This window comes from Alexandromys fortis, unplaced genomic scaffold (genome assembly GCF_014885135.2).
Source record: "Alexandromys fortis isolate MF-2015 unplaced genomic scaffold, M_Fortis_MF-2015_v1.1 scaffold_26, whole genome shotgun sequence".
Classification (NCBI taxonomy): domain Eukaryota; kingdom Metazoa; phylum Chordata; class Mammalia; order Rodentia; family Cricetidae; genus Alexandromys; species Alexandromys fortis.
This window is the reverse complement of record NW_026067894.1, coordinates 14,574,078-14,594,725: the sequence shown is the minus strand read 5'-3', so window position 1 is coordinate 14,594,725 and position 20,648 is coordinate 14,574,078. Positions and strand designations below refer to the sequence as shown.

The 20,648-nt window shown below is 48.5% G+C and overlaps 1 protein-coding gene across 5 annotated transcripts in view; it reads left to right on the top strand.

The window, feature by feature from the left end:
• The window catches only part of Kiaa0319l (KIAA0319 like), a 99,930-nt gene extending 79,804 nt beyond the window's left edge, over positions 1–20,126 (top strand). For all 5 annotated transcript variants that reach the window (XM_050156573.1, XM_050156555.1, XM_050156564.1 and 2 more), the window contains exons 10-21: positions 2,414–2,642; positions 3,937–4,060; positions 4,573–4,705; positions 6,367–6,515; positions 7,430–7,581; positions 7,905–8,043; positions 9,115–9,274; positions 10,893–11,035; positions 11,620–11,742; positions 13,605–13,695; positions 14,796–14,887; positions 19,009–20,126. In XM_050156573.1, the coding sequence (XP_050012530.1) occupies positions 2,414–2,642; positions 3,937–4,060; positions 4,573–4,705; positions 6,367–6,515; positions 7,430–7,581; positions 7,905–8,043; positions 9,115–9,274; positions 10,893–11,035; positions 11,620–11,742; positions 13,605–13,695; positions 14,796–14,887; positions 19,009–19,196 (1,723 nt within the window). In that variant the 3' untranslated portion in view covers positions 19,197–20,126. The remainder of the gene's footprint in view (positions 1–2,413; positions 2,643–3,936; positions 4,061–4,572; positions 4,706–6,366; positions 6,516–7,429; positions 7,582–7,904; positions 8,044–9,114; positions 9,275–10,892; positions 11,036–11,619; positions 11,743–13,604; positions 13,696–14,795; positions 14,888–19,008) is intronic.
• Positions 20,127–20,648: the final 522 nt, after the last annotated feature.

Genomic DNA, 20,648 nt, shown 5'->3' with positions numbered 1-20,648 from the left:
TCTCTCTCTCTCTCTCTGTGTGTGTGTGTGTGTGTGTGTGTGTGTGTGTGTGTGTGTGTGTGTGTGTGTGTTTTGAGACAGGGTTTTCCAGTAGCTATGGAGCCAGTCCTGGAACTAGCTCCTATAGACCAGGCTGGCCTCAAACTCACAGAGGTCTTACCTGCCTCTGCCTTCCGAGTGCTGGGATTAAAGGCGTGTGCCACCACTGCCTGGCACTTTATTCTCTCTTTAAAGTCTTTACCTTATTATTTATAAACTATTTATTTTTTCTATGATTGTCTATACCCTTTTTTTTTCTTTCTTTTACATTTTAAAACATGCTGTAGCTGGTTCCGGTTTAGAGTTTTTTCCCATCTGGACCTGTTGTTACTGCATGTCTCCAGCCTTTTCTGGTTGTGTGAGGCAAACCTTAAACTGCTAAGTGGCATTTGCACTAACGACTGGCTCCATCCTGCTCAGATCCATGAGAGCCAAGCTTTACGTACTACGAAGTTGATTGAGGGCTGCTTTCAACTGGGAGCTACATCTAACTGCCCCAGCTCTAGGAAGCTGGTGCCCTCATGGTGGCAAGCATTTTTACTTAGCTTTTTGTTTCTATTTAATGTGCTGGCTACTCAAGTGTTTGCTGTATGGTAGAGCCTCTTAAAGGAGTCATCTCCATTTTTTTGTTTGTTTGTTTGGGGGTTTTCTTTTCTTTCTTTCTTCAGCTTCCTTAGGTCCTATGTGGAAATATGGGCCCCATTTTGGAACAGCAAATGTAACACATCTTTACCTCATTAAACAAATACTCCACATCAGAGCCTGAGCTTTTTTTGTTTGTTTGTTTGTTTGTTTTCGAGGCAGAGTTTCTCTGTAGCTTTTGGAGCCTGTCCTGGAACTAGCTCTTGTAGTCCAGGCTGGCCTCGAACTCACAGAGATCCGCCTGCCTCTGCCTCCTGAGTGCTGGGATTAAAGGCGTGCACCACCACCGCCTAGCTCAGAGCCTGAGCTTTTAACCACACTGATAACCTACAATTTGGGGGTAAATGGGTATAGGGAATATGCTTTCTTTTTTTTTTTAAATCTGTGATATGAGAGTGGCCCTGATTAGCATTTTGCTTTTGTTTGATTGCTTATTTGTCTTCTCCTGCTTTTACATGACATTAGCTTGCCCCCACCCTGTAGCCAGGTGCCATCTGAGTCTAAGACTCTGAAGGCCAGCCAGGGACCCTTCCAGGTGAGTCAGAACAAAGGACCACAGCCTTTATGTCTGTAATTGCTCCTGTAATCCTCCTGACAAAAGTCAGGGGACCAGGGGAAGAAGCGAACACCATGATTGCCCTTTTCCAATACTTGATCTTGTGTATGTATCTAAGTTTCTGTGCCTCTTTGGAAAGGCTGCAGTACTCAGGTTCTCTGCAGCTCACAGGTGAAAGGTAAGGCTGGTAGGAAGGCCCGCAGATGGCTGGGGTGTCTGAGGCTGCTGGTGAGAGCTAAACAAACGGCATGTCTTTTCAGAGCTTTTCCTCTTTCTGTCAGCAAATGGAAGGATCCCAAACTCCCCGCTCGCTTACACTCACATTCTGAGGTGGTGTGAGAAGCTTTAGGCTGTTCAGCTGGAAGGCATCGTTTAGGTGGAAGCCTGCTCTTATAAAAGAACATTTCCCCTCTCAAATTCTGCTTCTCACTCACATACTGTGGGCATGTTGCGTAGGAGCATTCATTCCCATCTCAAGCTCCTGCCTTGCTGGAGCCAACCTTCTTGGTCTGTCCCAGAGCTCTGTGTCCAGGATGTCCACATCCATTTTTGTGATGTGCCCATGGCTGAAACAGAACCATGGTAGACAGCCTGCCGCAGACCCAGGTGTGCTGTCTGTAAGCTCTGCAGGAATGGAGGTCAAGGATTATTCCTTCCTAAGAATGGGTTTCTGAGCCAGGTGTGCTGGGTGCCTGTAATCCTGGCACTCCAGAGATAGGAGAGAGGCAGACAGATCTCTGTGTATTCAAGGGCAGCTAGTGTTTCTCTGAAACACTTACAGGGTCTTAGCACATGGGCACACACAGGCAGCAGAACAGTCTGCTGCTGCTGACATATATGGCCTGGATTACAAATTCTGAGGCCCCTGCTGTCAAGATGCACAACTGTGGGCAACTTGGTTTACTCTCAGTCTCTTTATATGGGTGTGGAGACACAAGGAGGTTAGACTTTACAGAGCTTGTGTCTGTGTTCAGAAGATCCAAAGCACTAGGAACTTCACCCTGCGCAAGGAAACCCTCATTCAGTTTCAGATGTCTCTAACATCACCCTGCTTTTCCAACAGGATGGGGAGGAGTGGAAACTCCTGCCACCGTGGTATTGCCCAGTACTGACACTCAGTCCTCCGGGTCTATTCCTTTTCCCTTAACCTCCCTGTTGAACTCTTCTCTCCAATAGCCTGACTGTCGTTGACTCTGATGGGGCTACGAACTCCACCACTGCGAGCCTGACAGTGAACAAAGCTGTGGATTACCCTCCTGTGGCCAATGCAGGCCCCAACCAAGTGATCACCCTGCCTCAGAACTCCATCACCCTCTTTGGAAACCAGAGTACTGACGACCATGGCATCACTAGCTATGAGTGGTCCCTCAGCCCAAGCAGCAAAGGGAAGGTGGTGGAGATGCAGGTAGGAGAGCATGCTCATGTCCTCTCTCACTCAGGCGGCAGGAAGTTTCTGAGTTGGGGTCTCCCACTCAAGGTTTATTTCTGTTCCATTTTAGTCAACAAAGTCAGTTTTGTGCATTTAGATTTTTTTTAATTGATGTGGGAGTGTCATATCAATCTGTTGATTTCATTGGTTAAGCAATAAAGAAACTGCTTGGCCCTGATAGGTTAAAACATAGGTGGGAGGAGTAAACAGAACAGAATGCTGGGAGGAAGAGGAAGTGAGCTCAGACGTGATAGCTCTGCTCTCTGGGGCAGATGCGATGAAGCTCCGACCCAGGATGGACGTAGGCTAGAATCTTCCCAGTAAGACCGATGCTACACAGTTATTAGAGATGGGTTGATCAGGATATCAGAGTTAGCCAAGAAGAGGCTAGATATAATGGACCAAGCAGTGTTTAAAAGAATACAGTGTCCGTGTAATTATTTCGAGGCATAAGCTAGCAGGCGGCTGGGGTGCTGGGGACACAGCCCCGCCACACCTATTACAACATTTAATCTCCAAACTAATTCAGAAAGTTTTAGGTTTTCTAACTAGCACATTATCTGAAACCTTCATATTAGGAGGCTAGGTAAGAAATGTGTTTGTTACGGGTGACCCAACCTAGAGAGTCAAATTACACAGATGCAACCAGGGCGCAAATCTTCATCAACTCATTGGAGTAGACCGTCTGGCTAAAGGATATCTTCCCTAGAGGTATTGCAGAATAGACAGGGCATTTAAATAAGTGGAGTAACCCAGATGGGGCTGTGCTGGAGGACCCTTGGCCTCCGCAGTCACATGGAGATAGGGCCCTAGTCCAGACATAAATGAGACTCTCGGGTGGAATTTTCCAACTCTTCAGCACTCCAGGCCAAACAAAATACCTACAAGCTGGACTCAGCCCTAGGTTGCCAGGTTTTGCATTATTCTATAGGAAGCACCTGTGTTGGAGGTTTGCCTCTCCTTTACAATGTTCCTTCAGGTGTGCAGGAAGGATTCTGTATCTCTGGGTTTCTAGACACAACCCAAGGCATGCTTGACCCATTATAGTTGATGTGTTCTGACAAGTCTCTCTGAGGTCACAGAATCTATAGAAATTCTTATTAGTTCAATGTCTCGTGCTGAACTTTCAGCCGTCATTCACTATGCTGAGCTGGGAGGTGATAACCAAGTTAGGGTTAAAGACCTGACTGAACCATTCCTGTCAAGTGAGCATTGTGTGCAGTGCTGTGATCCTGGGAGTCATTGCTCATTCCTGAATTTCCACATGTAGGGAGTTAGAACGCCAACCCTGCAGCTGTCTGCAATGCAAGAAGGAGACTATACCTACCAGCTCACAGTGACAGACACAATAGGCCAGCAGGCGACTGCTCAAGTGACTGTGATTGTGCAGCCTGGTAAGTTGCTTCCTCAGGAGTCTGGGAGAGAAGGGGTTGAGTTCTGAGCAGAAGGAGCAGAGAGGTAGAAGGCATCACCCACAGAGAACCACATCTGTTGCCCCCTAGCCCTCTTTTGTAGCTAGAGGAGGCTTCTCAGCTTCAGTGTGTGCCCCTCCCTTGCTAGTTACAGTGTGCTGACGTGGCCTGGGAGGGGGAGCCACACCTGTCAAGTGTCACGTGATTTTAAAGGAGTGGTGTGAAGCCCACTTCATCTAGAAAGCTGTCTCCTGCTTCCTACCCTGTTGCATTAGGTTGCAGAGCTAAAACTTCACTGTTTTCAGAATCGCTTGACATGCATCAGTCTTATTCTTCTTGTGAGTCCCCTGATGGCATCCATCTCTCTCCCACATACCTTGTAAAGCTCTGGGCTGAGAGGCAGAGTTCCCATGGCTACCAGAACAGATGCCCCAAGGGTCCTTTCCTCTACCACCTGGAGTTTTGCTTTTGATGGCTGCATTTCTTTGTCCTAGAGAACAACAAGCCTCCTCAGGCAGATGCAGGCCCAGACAAAGAGCTGACCTTGCCAGTGGACAGCACAACCCTAGATGGCAGCAAGAGCACGGATGACCAGAGAATTGTCTCCTATCTTTGGGAGAAGACCCAGTGAGTGTTCTGTGCAGAGGTTCCTGGCCTTGGAAGAGCATGGTTCTACTTGTTTTTCAGGCTTGACTCACTCCTACTGGCTTATTCAGGAGAGGAGAAAGTAATGTTTATAATTTTAAATTTCAGCTCTTTAGAAAGATTTTCTGATTTTTTTTTTTAAAGAAGAATGTGCATCATCAGTCGCCCCAGTCAGTGTGGTCCTGGGGTTCCTGCAGGTCCACTCCATCTGCTAATGTGTAGTTGAATTACATTTGAGAGGCAGGCTGGAGAGGTAATGGAGCAGAAAAATACCATTGTTCAAAACTAACTGGTAAGGTTAGCTGAGGATGAGCAAGCAGCTACTAAGAGGAATTGAAAATTTATCTATAAAACAAAAGCATGCCTATGTTATGTTCTTGAAAGACATTGTTTCTCAGTTAAGTTAGCCAAAGATCAAAGACTGTAGCCAAGATAATACTTTTTAAATTGAAATCACCTATTTGAGCCATTTTTGTTTGCAGTTTCTTTCAGCACTTATGAACCATAACAAATGGAACTTAAATTGTATACAGGATCCTGCAGGAAGTGAAGGGATTCTAGGGAAGTTGAAAATTTCTTTATTATTTCCAAAAACAGCAGCTACAGGACAAGTGGGGTTTAGTCTTAACATATATGCTCACACACACACACACACACACACACACCAATATACATACAGACACTTTGTTATAGCATTGGAGATGGGTAGGGTAGAGAAGGCTTTAGTTTCTACTTAGGCAGTCTACGTCAGGCACCGGACATCTTCTCTTCTGCTGCTTTGGAGATCTGGGTCTCCCTTAGCTCAGTGTATTATCACTGTAACTGTTTATTGAAGGCAGACCTCAGGAACCCTCAGGCAGAATGTCAGTGGTACCTGCAGTCAGAGATTGTGCTTCCTGGATGAGACAGACTCAGGAGAGGCCAGTCTGGTCAGAGGTAATAAGTTTTAAAAGCAGAGCTGGGAGCTGGCAGCTTTCTCTGGTTGTCCTTAGTTGGAGGGATGCGTGGGTGTGCAGGGCTCTGGCTGTGTGAAGCCCTTGCCTGTGTGCTGGCCGGAAGCCTGCTGAAGGCTGCTGTGCCATGAGACACGGTGGGAAGGAGGCAGGCAGGATGTGGTGTCGCAGTGTTTTGTGGCACTGGCCATGATCTAGAAGAGACTCAGTTATAGAACAGGGAGAAGACAGCTTTGTCCCAAGAGCCCCTCTGCAGCCCTGGCCTGCATCCTTCCCCCAACTTCTCCTCAGGAGTGTGGAGAAGAAGTGTGTTTTGCATCTTTGCAGGCAAGGGCAAACCAGCTAATGGGCCAGAAAAGCTTCTCAGAAACCTGATCCCTGGGTCATCCTGTTGAGCAGAGCTGCTCAGAGGACTATTTCTTATATAAACTAGAATAATGAAGAGTTTGAATGTTCTATAAGCTCATATAAAAGATAAGCCTATATTTGTTTAAGAGATATTTTCTGACCAGAAGACGACTGTGTTTTGGGGCCAAGTGATACTTTCTCCAAACAGAATATTTTTAAACATTTTCTGTCGAGGTTTGGGAAACAGTTGTTCCTGTCTTAGTTGAGGCAATAATTGCAGTTCCTGCTGCCAGGAGAGCAGCAGACAGGTAGACTCCGCCTTCTGACTGCTGTCTCGTCTAGGGGGCCTGACGGGGTGCAGCTGGAGAACTCCAACAGCAGCGTCGCCATTGTGACGGGGCTGCAAGTGGGGACCTATGTGTTCACCTTGACTGTCAAAGATGAGAGGAACCTGCAGAGCCAGAGCTCCGTGAATGTCATTGTCAAAGAAGGTGCGTCTTGCTGTGTCCGTGCAGCAGCCTCTGGGGTCTGACGGCCCAGGAAGCCACCTCGTCCTGTTTGGGGGCAGAATTGATTAAAGGGGAGATAGGGAAGCCGACTGGGGAGGGCAGCTGTAATGTTGTAAACAGTCTTTGAGAGTAACTGTAAGTAACTGATTTTAAACCCCTTCCTCTCTGCACTCTCCACCCCTTCCCCTGCTTCCTTTCCTGATTTTTCTTCTCAAATGAGTAGTGGAGGTATTAAGCAATTTGTTTTCTTTGCATTTTTAGTTTGCCCCATGCTAGGATCTGGGGTTTCTGTGACTCCCCGGTAGCAACAGTGACCCCTGCTGCCAGGGGCTGGAATGACTGTCAAACTGGAGTTGTCCTGGGTTGTCTGTCTGGCTTGTCCCTCAGCCTTGTGTGTTGGCCTCACTGGGGTGGACTGGGAGAGGCTATGAGCTGGTAGTAGAAAAACCACCCTATCAGTGGATGACATCCGAGCAGTGTGCTGACCAAACTGTGTAACCCCTGGCCAGCCGAGCTTCTGCGCCATAGATCACACTCTTCCTTTTCCTGCGAGGTGAATGGGGTGGGAGGGAACGGACCCTGGGGGGGGCACCCTGAGAGCAGCATTTGAAAGGAGAGGTCCTGGTGTTAACTAGCAAAACCAGAGTCTTGGGCTCTAAGCGCCCCTGGCCTTTGTCTCCAGTCTCTAAATTTGAACTGAAAGCACCTGTCCCCTCCATGTGCAACAAACGGGAGAGCCTGGGAGCCTCGGCTCTAGTGGCTCCTGCACTACACCGTGGACGAGCACTGAACAGCTCTCCTTTAAGGCTCTTCAGTATTAGCTCCTCATCCGCATCACAAGCAGCATCTGGCTTTTCCAGAATGTCACATTGTTTCAATGTTGTCTCCTTGGTTAGAAATAAACAAGCCGCCAATAGCCAAGATCACCGGGAATGTGGTGGTTACCCTACCCACAAGCACAGCAGAGCTGGATGGCTCCAGGTCCTCGGATGACAAGGGGATAGTCAGCTACCTGTGGACTCGAGACGAGGCGAGCCCAGCTGCAGGGGTGAGTGGGCCAGAGTGGGAGTGCTGTGTAAAGTCAGGGTAGGGGTAGGTGAAGAGGGGGATCCTACCCTCCAGGATCTGTTTTAACCACAACACCCCTGTATCAAACCTAGATTGTGCTCTGAAATCGGGGCGTCAAATGCCTTCCTGTGAGTCACCCCTAGAAATTGGTCCACACAGCATCTTCTAGCCCCTGCCCCTAGGGGCCGTAAAGGGCGATGCTGTGACTGGCCCACCAGCAGAGCTGTATGGCTCAAGCAGCAGCTTATTCCAAGAAAGGAGTGGCATTCTGTCCCACAGCATCCATGCTGTTCACCCCCACAGGAGGTGCTGAATCAGTCTGACCATCACCCCGTCCTCGTCCTCTCTAACCTGGTTGAGGGAACCTATACGTTTCATCTGAAAGTGACCGATGCCAAGGGTGAGAGTGACACAGACCGGACCACCGTGGAAGTGAAACCTGGTGAGCTCACTTCCTGTACCCTCCCACCTAGCCAGTAACAGACCTCCCCGAGACCCTGCAAACACCTAGCCTCAGAGAGGGCGGTTGTGCCGTCAGACCTTGTGTCCCAACTCAGTCCCTTCTCCTCTGCACATGTCTGCGAGCAGGCTCGGGTACTATGGGATCTGAGCACAGCAACGGCTTGAGTCATGATGTCTCATCAGCACCCAAATGTACAAAACAACTTATTTTTGTAAGTTGAGCCTCAGGCTTTCTCTGACAATCCAGGGAAGTAAAGTGATGTCCTGCACACTTCTCAGGTTTTCAGAAATTAATGCCCTTAAATAGAAACTTGCTTTTGTGATGCTGGTGGCTGCACTGGTGATAGGGAGGATGGCGGTGGGCAGGGCTGATGGCCCCTAGTAGAGATGTTAGCTCTTTACTTTTGGCCAGCTTCAGGCATGGCTCTGCCTTGGAAAGGGTTTTAGTCCTTGTCATGCCTCTAGGAAAAACAGTGGCTGAAAGGGTCTCATGTGTGTTAAAAATCAGGCTACAGCCCTGGCTCTTCCATCCAAGTCTCCAGGCAAGGTTTTCTGGGCAATCCATGGTTGCTTCAGCTGTGCCCAGCAAGTATAACCACATCTCAGTTCTAGAGGTCAACAGTGTGGCACTGAGGTCATTTCTTGGCTTCCTGGACTTTCCCTGTGTTGGTTGCATCCACACCACTGTTAGGACGGTCGGAGGTGTATTCTCCCTCCGGTATTTATGAACAAAGTACAGCATATCCCTGAAAGTGTGGTGGGGTCTAGGGAGACCGCTCAGCAGTGCCTGTCAAACAGGTCTCACCTCCTCTGCCCCTCCCCATGAAGCCTGGTGCCTTATGGTTTGTGCCTCCCCCTGGGATTTGGGTGGCAGGGGTGGTGGGAAGCTTTCCAAGCCTGCTCCTGATAGCTTTACCAAGAGTTCGCTCCTCTCCTTTCCCAATTGAATGTTTAACTGCTGTCACCACTTCCCCTCCTGTGCCAAAAACACAGTGACAGCCTGTGTTAACCATTCACTTCTGAAGCCATGACTGATCCTTGTGCCTTCCAGATCCCAGGAAAAACAACCTGGTGGAGATCATCTTGGATGTTAATGTGAGCCAGCTGACGGAGAGGCTGAAAGGGATGTTCATTCGCCAGATTGGGGTTCTCCTGGGGGTGCTGGATTCCGACATCATTGTGCAAAAGATTCAGCCGTACACGGAGCAGAGGTAGCTGGACAATGAATGTGGAGAGAAAAGGAAATCCTGGGGGTCACAAGGCTTCCCAGCTGAGCAGCAGTGGGGCTAGGTGGAGAAGGGTGGGTACTTTGCCAGTCAGGCCTCAGGCCCTGTGGTAAAAAGTCAAACTGGCTCCGGGAGCAAGGTCAGAAGAGACCTGTTATGTTCACAAAGCTACAGTCTGAAAGGGAGACGACTGTGTTGGTCCTCACTGCACAGCTGGGAGCACACTGTTTGGCCTTTGCTATGGCCGATCAGCTCTTTATTAGACCATCAGGTGTTTTAGGCAGGCAAAAAAACACAGCTTCACAGAGTTAAACAAATGCAACAGGAAAGAATGCAACACATCTTTGCATCACTAAACAAATGTTCCGCAGCATAAATGAATGGAACACATCTTCAACTAATATTCCACAACAGTTTTGTTTGTTTGCTTTTAATTTTGAGACAGGGTCTCACTGAGTAGACCTTGCTGACCTGTAACATGCTATGTAGACTAGAACTCACAGGGGTCCACCTGCCTCCGCCTTGAGTGGTAGGTTTTAAGGTACGTGTCACCACCCTGGCTGTTACTTACTACCACAAGTTTATTTTGAGACACGCTGAATTGAGGCGGAGACCTGGGCTCTATATTCTCAGCGAGTTTCTGCTGATACAGATTAGTCACTATTTGTCCTGTGCAAATGGAGATAAATATGTGAGCGTTATTGGTAGAGACAAAAATAAAAGCTGTACACATGGATTACAGGAGCAATGGTCTATGGTAAAGACTGTATCAGGTCTGGAATTTGCAGGGCCCCACTGTTAGCTTCACTTTGTAGTAAGTCGCTTTTAGTCAGTCAGAAGTAGGACAGTTCAGCCCAAATTCTATGTCATGTCACGTGTGGACAATGCTGCAGTACTTTAGGGTAGCTTGTCCTGGAATCAGCTGGGCCAGGGCGTATGGGATACTTAGGGCCCCTCAGCCACCCTATTATGCTAAGGGGTCAATATCTTGGGCAAACCTGTAAGTCCACATGGCCCACTGATTAGGAAGGTTTGTTTGTGATGCTAAGGAAGAGGCCATCAGAGAGACCCGAGTTCAGATGACAGGCAGAAGGCAAACAAATTCTGGGCTTGGAGTGGCGTCACTTCAGCCCAGCAACCCTGCTGCTTCACAGTAATAGTTGTTTGGCGTATGGGCAATCTTTCCAGCGGTTTACATTCATGAAGTGCTGTGGCGTGCTTTATTAGTAACCCAAGCACCAAACCAGCTACATAGCTAGCGAAGACTGGAAGCAGGGATAGGGCCACATCCAGCCCTGCTTTTCTCGCTCTCCTGCTAGCTGTGTGGACCACAGTTGCTGGTAGTCAGGGTATTCGTAAAAGGGTAAAGTTTAGGGTCCTGTGTAACAGGGTGGGGCTCTGGCTCTGCCGGAACTGTGTGACCCTGGGTGAGTTAGCTCCTCTGGGCCCCCATTTTGTCCTCTTGTAAAAGGAAGGTGGGGAAGAAAGCATCTTTCTCTCTGGGCTGCTGCATGTCACCACAGGATACAGGGTGCTTAGTGGATGAGGTTATGACAGCCACTCTGGACCACTCCAGCACACTCACTGTTGTCTGTCTCTACAGCACCAAGATGTTATTTTTTGTTCAGAATGAGCCTCCCCACCAGCTCTTCAAAGGCCATGAGGTGGCAGCCATGCTCAAGAGTGAACTGCGGAAGCAGAAGGCTGACTTCCTGATATTCAGAGCCCTGGAAATCAACACTGTCAGTGAGTCATGGGAAGCTGGGAGCAAAGCCCTAAGACAAACTACCTTTCACCCGGAGGGAGATTCTTACCCCAGGGCCCACAGGCCCCTGACAGTGCTCAGGGAACTGTGAGCCTGAGGAAGAAAATACTTGTATCTTTATTTTATCCAGCCCTGCCTCCAGATTCACCATCAGCCTCAGTTTTGAAGGCAGGTAGCACTAACAGAGCTGGTGACTCTGGGGCCAAAGAACTGACATGGTTGGCGGCACACTGTGGGCAATAGCATCCGCACAGCGCTGCTTCAGGGTTAGCTGTTGTCAGACCCACTGCAGAGCCTCTTGTCTACTTTTAAAACTTTGGGTTCTTAAAGTCTGTAGTATTCTATGTATTGTTTCTGGAATTACACTGCTCTGAAGAGGAAGCATGCCGGATAGACAGTCACTAGTGCAGACAGCAAAAGGAGACTCGGGAGCTGTTTGACCGGGGTCTGGCACCTGTCTATCAACTGAAGCTAACATGAAACAAGGGACTTCAGTTTCCATCAGCTCTGAAGCTTTTGTTTGCCTTGCTCTTTCTCACGCTGACCTCTTTCCTGCCACCTTCAGCATGTCAGCTGAACTGTTCTGACCACGGCCACTGTGACTCATTCACCAAGCGCTGTATCTGTGACCCATTTTGGATGGAGAATTTCATCAAGGTGCAGCTGAGGGACGGAGACAGCAACTGTGGTGAGTGAGTGCGTGACTTCATGCCAGCCAGCTTGGCTGCAGAATGGTGCTGTGCTGCGGGGGTAGGTGTTGGTGTTCAAGGTAGATGAGCAGGCAGAACTCTGTATTTTCTGTTTGCAGAAGACTCTTTGGTCCCTTCCTCCACACTTTCTGAATGCCAGCAGAGGGTTCTGCAGCAGTCAGAGCAGCTGCATGCTGTGACCTGAATCCCATGTGCTTCCAGGCGACCCCTTGTCTTTGTGGAGTGCCTGCATGCTGTGATGGCACCCAGACATGATGGGCTAAATCCACGTAAAACCTGAGAGGGTTTAAAAAGGAGAGAGAGAGAATTTAAGACAGCTTTTTGCTGTTTCTGGGTTGCGTGCCGCAAAGAAATTGTCCTGACTCAGCAGCAGGAAAAAACTGGCTGTTTTAAAATGCCGGCTTTCTGGGCTGTGCCGCCATCGCGATCTCTGTCTGGCTCCTGCAGGAGACAGAGCTTTTGAATGGAGCATTTGGAGTAAAGTGCTAAGGCTTGCTTGTAGGCAATGTGGACTGCTGTGTGCCTAAAAGGGGGACATTGTGTGCCGCAGCTCAGAGGCACAAGCAGCTCTGCCATGCTAGTGGTGCAATGTGCAAGGATCAGAGGCACGAGCGGCTCCGCCATGTTGGACTGGGCGGAGCCAGCATGCAATACCTGTTTTTGACCTAGGAATGTCACAGTTTAGATTCTTAAGTGCTTAGTGATTTAAAGGCGCCAAACAAAGTGCTCCTAGATAGTAAAAAAATTACAGATTCACAATAAAACAGATTCAGACACTGTTGGATGAATGTACGTAGGCTTGGGAGAGAGAAGAAAAAAGAATATAAAAAATAAAGTTAATGTCTTAAAAAGAAAAAGGGTAAAGTCTTTAAAGAGACAGAATACAGAAGTACAGATAGTTATAGATTAAGAGAAATAAAGAAAAATAAGCCATGTAAAAATGAAAAATTCACAGAGAGTCTGGATTCTTTGTATTATTGTGTTTTCTTTAAATTTTTTGACTGTGATGCCCCAACGGTACAGAGGAACTTTGGGTGACTGTCCAGGCAGTGAGATGTCTCTGTCATTTCTAGAGTTTTCTTATTTCTTGTTTACTTAGGTAGTATTATATCCTTCTGGAGTCTTTGATGGAGTTGAAGAATGAATAGATAGTTATAGTTTTCCTTAGTTATGATAAGAGATAAAATAGATATAAATATTGTAACTGTAATTCTTACTTGATAACTGTTTTGTTATATGTAATTTTACTATGTTAAAGTTAAAGCCTTTCTTTTTTGTTTAAACAGAAAAAGGGGAAATGATGTGGGAGTGATTTCTTATTAATAAAGAAACTGCCTTGGCCCATTTTATTGGATAGAAAATTAGGTAGGCGGAGTATACAGAAGAGAATTCTGGGAGAAAGAAGCTGAGTGAGAGAGTCGCCATGATTCTCCCACTCCAGACAGACGCAGGTTAAGATCCTCCCTGGTAAGCCAGCTCGTGGGCTACACAGAATATTAGAAATGGGTTAGAACAATATGTAAGAGCTAGCCAATAAGAAGCTGGAACTAGCCGGGCCAGGCAGTGTTTGAAAGAATACAGTTTCCGTGTAATTATTTCGGGCATAACCTAGCCATGCGGGCGGCCGGGTGCCGGGGACGCAGCCCTGCTGCTCCTAATGCAACATGTGACCTCATGGGAACCCACATTCCCATCTCAGAGTTGTGCCCCTGCACAATGGGCAGTGCCCAGAGCATTGCTGGAGTGGCCTGGGACACATGGGCATTTTAGACGCGTAGGAGCTTCCACTCACCCTCCCCAGGGAGCCAAGCACATTCTTACCCTTGTAATTTCTTTGCAGAATGGAGCGTGCTGTATGTTATTATTGCAACCTTTGTCATTGTTGTTGCCTTGGGAATCCTGTCTTGGACGACTATCTGTTGCTGCAAGAGGTAAGGTGAAGGGTGCTGACAAGTATGTGTTGGAGTCTGTGTGGCTCCAGTCATAGAACCTTTCCAAGAGGAGGTACCTGGCACCTTCCTTACAGGCAACCAGTCTCTGGGATGGGATTTGACCACCTAAGGCCTGTGGCAGAAAAATCCTCATTTCCCACTCCTGAAGGCAGAAGTACTGCCCTCATTTAAGGGATGTCACTGCAGATATTTGCGAGGTGGGGACCCTGGTGGAGGTGTGGCTGGTGTATGTACTCTGCAGTGCTGTGAGCCATCCTCACACCTGCACATAGACTTAGACTTGAGTTCATGATTGCATGTTCTAGTTTGTTTTTACTTGAGACAGCCTAGCTAGCTGTATTATTTTATGGTTACATTGATTGTATTATTTTTCACTGTTAAGCATGATTTCAAGCTACAAGCATAACTCAGTGGTAGAACACTTGTCTGGCATGTGCAAGACTTTTGCTTGTGGTGCTAACACCTGAACCAAAAGTTTTGAGTTTTTTGTGTCATGGTAACGTTCAGAAGGCATTATCTTTTTTTTTTAATATTTATTTATTTATTATGTATACAATGTTCTGTGTGTGTGTATGTCTGCAGGCCAGAAGAGGGCACCAGACCTCATTACAGATGGTTGTGAGCCACCATGTGGTTGCCGGGAATTGAACTCAGGACCTTTGGAAGAGCAGGCAATGCTCTTAACCACTGAGCCATCTCTCCAGCCCGGCATTATCTTTTTTTATATTCCCCAACAGCCTTCTCCCAATCCACAGATAAGGAAACGCAGGCTTAAATACTCAACTGATAGCAATTTGAGAGAGTTGGGACTAAATCTTATATTGCCTTATTTAAAACTTAGAAAAGTATGGTTTTTGAAAAGCTCCACCAGCCAGAACCCATCAGCAGGGTGCACTGCTTCTCTCGCTGTCTGCTGTGCTTTCTAGCCAGCCCATCCCACAACGGCCACAACTCCCTTGTCTCAGGTTGCCACCTGCTTTGGCTGAGAAGTAAGGAGAGGTGCTGTCCACCAGGCAGCCTCGGCACTTGGAGCCTCACAGACCTCCTTCCTGAGCAGAGATGGGGGTTGTGTTTTTTAGGCAAAAAGGAAAACCCAGGAGGAAAAGCAGATACAAGATCCTGGATGCCACTGATCAGGAGAGCCTGGAGCTGAAGCCAAGCGCCCGAGCAGGTAGGACTCTGGGAGCTGGTGCTGAGGGCTGGACTGAGTGTCCAATCCCCATGTTCCTTTCACCTCATTTTCCTTTGCCTGCTCATCCCAGGTTTGCTTCTCAGTGACCCTGTGGTCACTGTCAGGGGCCTCAGTCTCTTGAACCTGAGCAGTCTGTCCCTTCCAGGCAGAGACCAGATCGTAACCTGCTTTTCTCTGACTTCTCCTACCCCACCCTCTTCAGTCTTAGGACAGCTGCTTTCCTGATGTCTGTGGGTGTTGGGAGCCAGGTGTCTCCCACTATGACTCCTGCTAAATAAGCCCTTCCTGAGGTTCCCTCGTGAGGGCCCCAGGACAGGTCATCTGTCTGTGGGAGTTGCTCTCCACGTAAGCTGTTTCTAAACTGCTTTTACAGAAAGCATTTATTAGAGGGGCGGTGGTGGCGCACGCCTTTAATCCCAGCACTTGGGAGGCAGAGGCAGGCGGATCTCTGTGAGTTCGAGGCCAGCCTGGTCTATAAGAGCTAGTTCCAAGACAGGCTCCAAAGCTACAGAGAAATCCTGTCTCAGAAAAAAAAAAAAGTGTTTATTAAACACCCTTCTGCTTAAAGCTTTGTGTTGAAGAGGCTATGGTGGAGACAGGCCTAAGACCCTCTGCCCCAGAGAAGACAGATCTACAGAGAATGAGTGTTCACAAGCAACTGGGCTCTGCACCCAGGCAGTTCCATTGTGAGTCCTGAGTCTGAAGTGGGCCTGGTTACCAGAGCAGCAGTCGGAACACCCCCAGCAAATGTGGTGTGCAGCTAGCTTCCCGATGGCCAGCGAGGCCCCATGGCCTTACTCCTGACCATGTTCCCTCATAACGCTTTTCTTGGCTTGGTTACATGACCTCTGTATGTTTACTTTCCCTCTTGTTCATCTCCAATCTGTTCTGCTGCTTCATGTTCAGACAGTTTATTTCTCATCCCTGTTTGGCCTCCCAAAACCACACTCACAACTCTACAGAATGACAGTAAAAGGTCTTAATAAAGAGTACATCATGGGAGGGAGGCCCGAGAGAGGCTCGGCAGGTAACCTGCATTCAAGCTCCAGGAACCACAAACTGGAAGAAGTGTGCATAATCTCACATACTCACAGCAAGGAAGGAGACCGTTTAAAAACTAAAAAAGCAGCAGTGAAGCTGAGTGTGAAGGATGAGTAGCATCAGATCGGTCAGCAGCACTGCAGACAGGAATGTGAGGGTGAGGTCTCACTGCTTGGAGGGGCAGAGGGCATTTGGGGATGTGGACAAAAGCTGTTTACACTGGCAAAGTGAGCCAGAGTGAGTGACCCAAGGCTGGATATGGATGAACAGGTCTTTGCTGAGGTTCCCCCTAAGAGTAGTGGGGTGTCTTATGTGGGGTTAGGGCTGAGCATCTGTCTGGGTGGTACCACAATGTGATGTTTCGAACATGCTCAGTGACTCTAGTGACGACATGTAGCAGGCTAAAGGGAGAACTGCAGATAGGGAGCCTGGTCTGAGGAGGTGGGTGGTGACAGTGCAGAGGAACAGACAGGGTCAAAGCTGATTGCTATCTAGATGTTGACAGAATCGGGACAGTTGTTACCAGGACTGTTAGAGAAGAATTAAACTGAACCCAGAAGAATGGTCGGTCAGGACTGAAAGATGGGATTCTTTGCCAGTTAGGATCAGCACCTCAAAAGTGGGTCACAGCCCTAAAAAGACCCAGGCATCCAAGATTGGCTGCACAGGGGAAGCACTGTCATAAACGTCCTGACTCTGGGGATCCTAACAGCCACCTGCAGGGCTGGCTGGCAGAGTGGAGGACTGTAGAGGTTAGGGGTAGGGAACCATATGCCCTGTGGATTTTGAAGCCTTTTTCAAACAAGGGGGACAGAGGGCCAGGACTCATGACCAGATTGCATGCAGGGCAGGGCCTGGTGGTGAAATTCCTAGAGTGGGCGTGTCATGAAGGGAGCTGCAAGGATTCCCCCTCTGAGGCAGAGCAGGGCTGAGGTGCTACACTGGGCAGGCTAGAGCCCAGAGAGTCTGACAGCAGCAGGTTTAGATCTGCTTTTATTTGTTCCTTCTATTATTGTAGGCGGAACCAAATCAAATTAATTTTTTTTGAGACAGGGTTTCTTTCCCTGTTTGTCCTGGAACTTGATCTATAGACCAGGCTGGCCTCAAACTCAGATCTGCCTGCCTCTGCATCTTGAGTGCTGGGATTCAAAGTATGCACCATCACCACCTGGCCAAAATTACTTTTTTACCACTCACAAAAGTGGCAATTCTGTTTGCCAGAATATTGGAAATACAGCAGGTGGAGTTGTCACAAGGAAAATCAGCCCCTGGCCCCCTTTGTGCTACCGTTCCGTGCCCAGGTTAATAGTATCTTAGGAGTCAGATTGCAAATGGTGCCACGTGCTGGGCCGCTTTCACCCACGTTCCTTACAGCAGGCTTGCACCCAGTCATCTACTGACAGGTATCTATTTACTGACCAGTTATACTGCTCATCCCTGTGTCTTTTAGAAGACACACACATGAAGCTCTATTGAGTGTAGACTCGGAAAACTGTTGAGTTCCAGCGATGTGTGTATATAGTTTTCACTGATTGTTCCCCAACTTTGTCGTTTTTAGTGGGTGAAGTACATGAGCAGGAGCTGTGGTAGACAGGTGCTATGAGAGATGGGGCTGCACAACCAGGGAGGGATCTCCTTAAAGCCCCTTGTCCTTTGTGGGGAGAGAGGAGGGTGCGGGTACTAGGAAGGAAGTGAATGTTCTTTTAAGGTCTCCAGTGGAGGGGCTGTGGGAGAAGGAACAGCATTTAAGGGAAAAAGAAGCATCTTTTCCTGGACCTGCCATTGTCACTGTTTCCAGCACACTGGAGAGCCCCATGGAGCCAGTGCTTTTCTGTGGCTCTGCTGCACTGGTGCCCTGAGGCTCTGGATGTGACTGCAGGCATACCCCAGGATTATACCCTCTGTAATGGTGGGCCTTAGCCCACACTGCATGGCCAAAACAGATGTGGATGAGGTCCACCGCAGGGTGTGATCTTTGAGTGGGATGGGAGTGGTCAGGTCTGAAGCCAGCCTTGGGAGACCAGAGAGCACCCAGAGCTGTCAGGCTGCCATTGATGTTTACACGGATGGATGGCGATGTTGTGGACTGCCTGACTGAAGTACAACATACCTGATAGCCACCACTTTTAACAAGTGGAGAGCTAGCTCCTGTGGTTGGGCAGTGCCAGTATAGAACACTGCTGGAGTGATCTTGTTGGCTATTCCTACATTCTCTCTGGGAATGGGATCTACCCTAAAGCTGTTGACAAATAGTTCTTCCCTGTGTCTCTACAGTGAGGGAAAACCTGTGAAGGTGACTTTAGAGTTTCAGTTTTATGGATTTTTAAAAGATTCTTTATGTGTAGTTGTGCTATCTGCATAAGTGTATGTCCACATGAACCATGGAGTCCAGAGGCGTTGGGATACCCTGGAGATGTAGTTACAGAAGCCATGTGTTGTGGGTGCTGGAAATAAGACTTAGGCCCTTTGGAGGAGTAGCAGCTACTGCTCTTAACTGCTGAGCAATCCAGCCCAAGATGCCTCTTACAGAACATGGTGTGTGCCAGGTGGTGGCACTCAGGAGTCACAAGAGGCAGGCAGATCTCTATGAATTCAAGGCCTGGTTTATAAGAGCTAGTTCCAGGACAGACTCCAAAGCTACAGAGAAACCCTGTCTCAAAAAACAAAATAACAAACCAACAGAACCTGGTGTGTTCTGATAACATGGCTGCTTGGGACTTTACCTGAATGAGAATCCACCCATTTTAAAATCTTAATTTTTGGGTGTGTGCGCGTGTGTGTTGAGAAGGGTCTCACTATATAGCTCTGTCCAGGGATGTGATGAAGGAGGACAGACCACCACTTGGCCACACCAACCGAAGCTCAGGGGTACAGCAGAGTTCAGGTCTCATCTCCACGCTTTGCCCTCTGTGTTCTTCTAGGCAGCCCAGCCCTCCTCCCACCTGTTCTTCCTGTAGGATGCCTGGTCTTCTTCCTTGTCTCCTTTCCAGGCAGAGATGAGGATGGGCTATGGCTCAGGCCTCAGAAGGTGTTTCCTGACACTGGGCTTTTCTTGGCAGGCAGCAAACAGAAAGGCCCCATGCTGAGCAGCAGCTTGATGCACTCAGAGTCGGAGTTGGACAGCGATGATGCCATCTTCACATGGCCAGACCGGGAGAAAGGCAAACTCCTGCATGGTCAGAATGGATCTGTGCCGAATGGGCAAACACCTTTGAAGACCAGGAGCCCACGGGAGGAGATCTTATAACTCCTTGGTCTGTCTCATCAAATTGAGCCCCAGTGCCAGGGGCCAGAGCACGTCTAGGCTGGTTCCTGACCTCCTGGGTCTGAGGGCAGCTGCTCTCCCAGCGTGTGCTGGTCACTCCATCCCAACAGCCCTCTTCAGAACTGCTGGTACTTGAATCCACAGACACTTTATAGGAACCCCTGAATGAAGCTGTGAATGAAGGTTTCCTCTATGAACCTATGTGGTAGGCCCCCCCAATATCCTCATCTCAGGGCCTCACTTTGCACACATGTTCCTGCCCCCTGCCCAAGAGCAGACACAGCCAGCCCCTTAGCCTCTTCTCTGCTGTTAGAACAGTGCAGCTGAGCCCAGAGCCGAGTGCCACCAGCCTAGCCCTCGGCATATAGTCTTTGTTAGCTTCTCTGGGACAGTGTGCCCTGCCTTTCCTAAGCCAAGAGAAATCCTTGCCCACTAACTGCTGCCTGGCCCCTCATCTCAAGAGCTGGCTTGTGTACTGACCGTATCAGGGACATAGGGGGGCTTGCTGGGGATGACCAGCTCCTGCTTCCAGGCTCAGGCCACCCCTCATTCTCCCAGAGGAGATAGCCACAGATCGACTGGAACTCTGTGGCATTCGCGTGCATGTGTGTGACTGCCCCACTGTGGTCCCTTCCTTGTCCCTCCATCCATGTCTTTTCTGTGTCCTTTGCACGCGTGAGTGCTTGAGTGTATGGGTACCTGTTCCTTATAGGTCTCTTGGCTGCTCTCAAGGCAGCTCTAACTTGGAGACTTTCAGCTCCTTGGAAGACTATTAATCCCTCTGGCCCTGTCACCAGTTCCTCAGCCATGGTGTCGGGAGTTTCAGGGAAAGTGACTTTTTAAACAAAGGACTTAAAATTTCTACTGCTGCACTATCTGTTGTGAGATAATTAAACATGCTATTTAATTGTGTGCCCGACTACTACTAGGTTGTACTTTTCATACTACATCCATGACCTGCACGGCCTGAGACTGCCGTAGACCTGTGAGGTCACCATCCTGACCTCTGCACACTGGTGGTCCAGGGCTCCCGCCTGCCATGGTAGGTGAGCTTGTGCCACAGGAATGCTGGCTGCCCTAGATGCTCTTTGATTTTGACCTTTTGTTACATAAAAATGACTTCTGTCCACCTATGACCATGCTGAGGGGCACAATAAGAACTTTAGGGCAATATTGTTGCGTTTTGAGTTCCCAATATTTCAAGAATTCCAAAAGGAATATATCCATTGTCACATATCCCAGTCCTACAGTCCTACCCCAGAGCCGGGATGCAGTCCCAGTGTATCACAACTGACAGTGACACTAGTCAGTACCATCGGAGTCAGCTGAGTGTGGAGAGGAGAAGGTGCCAGCAAATAAAATAATCCTTTCTGTATAGAATCTAAAGTACTGGCTGGAGGTAAGTGTGGTTACGTAAGGTCATTCTACAGAAGG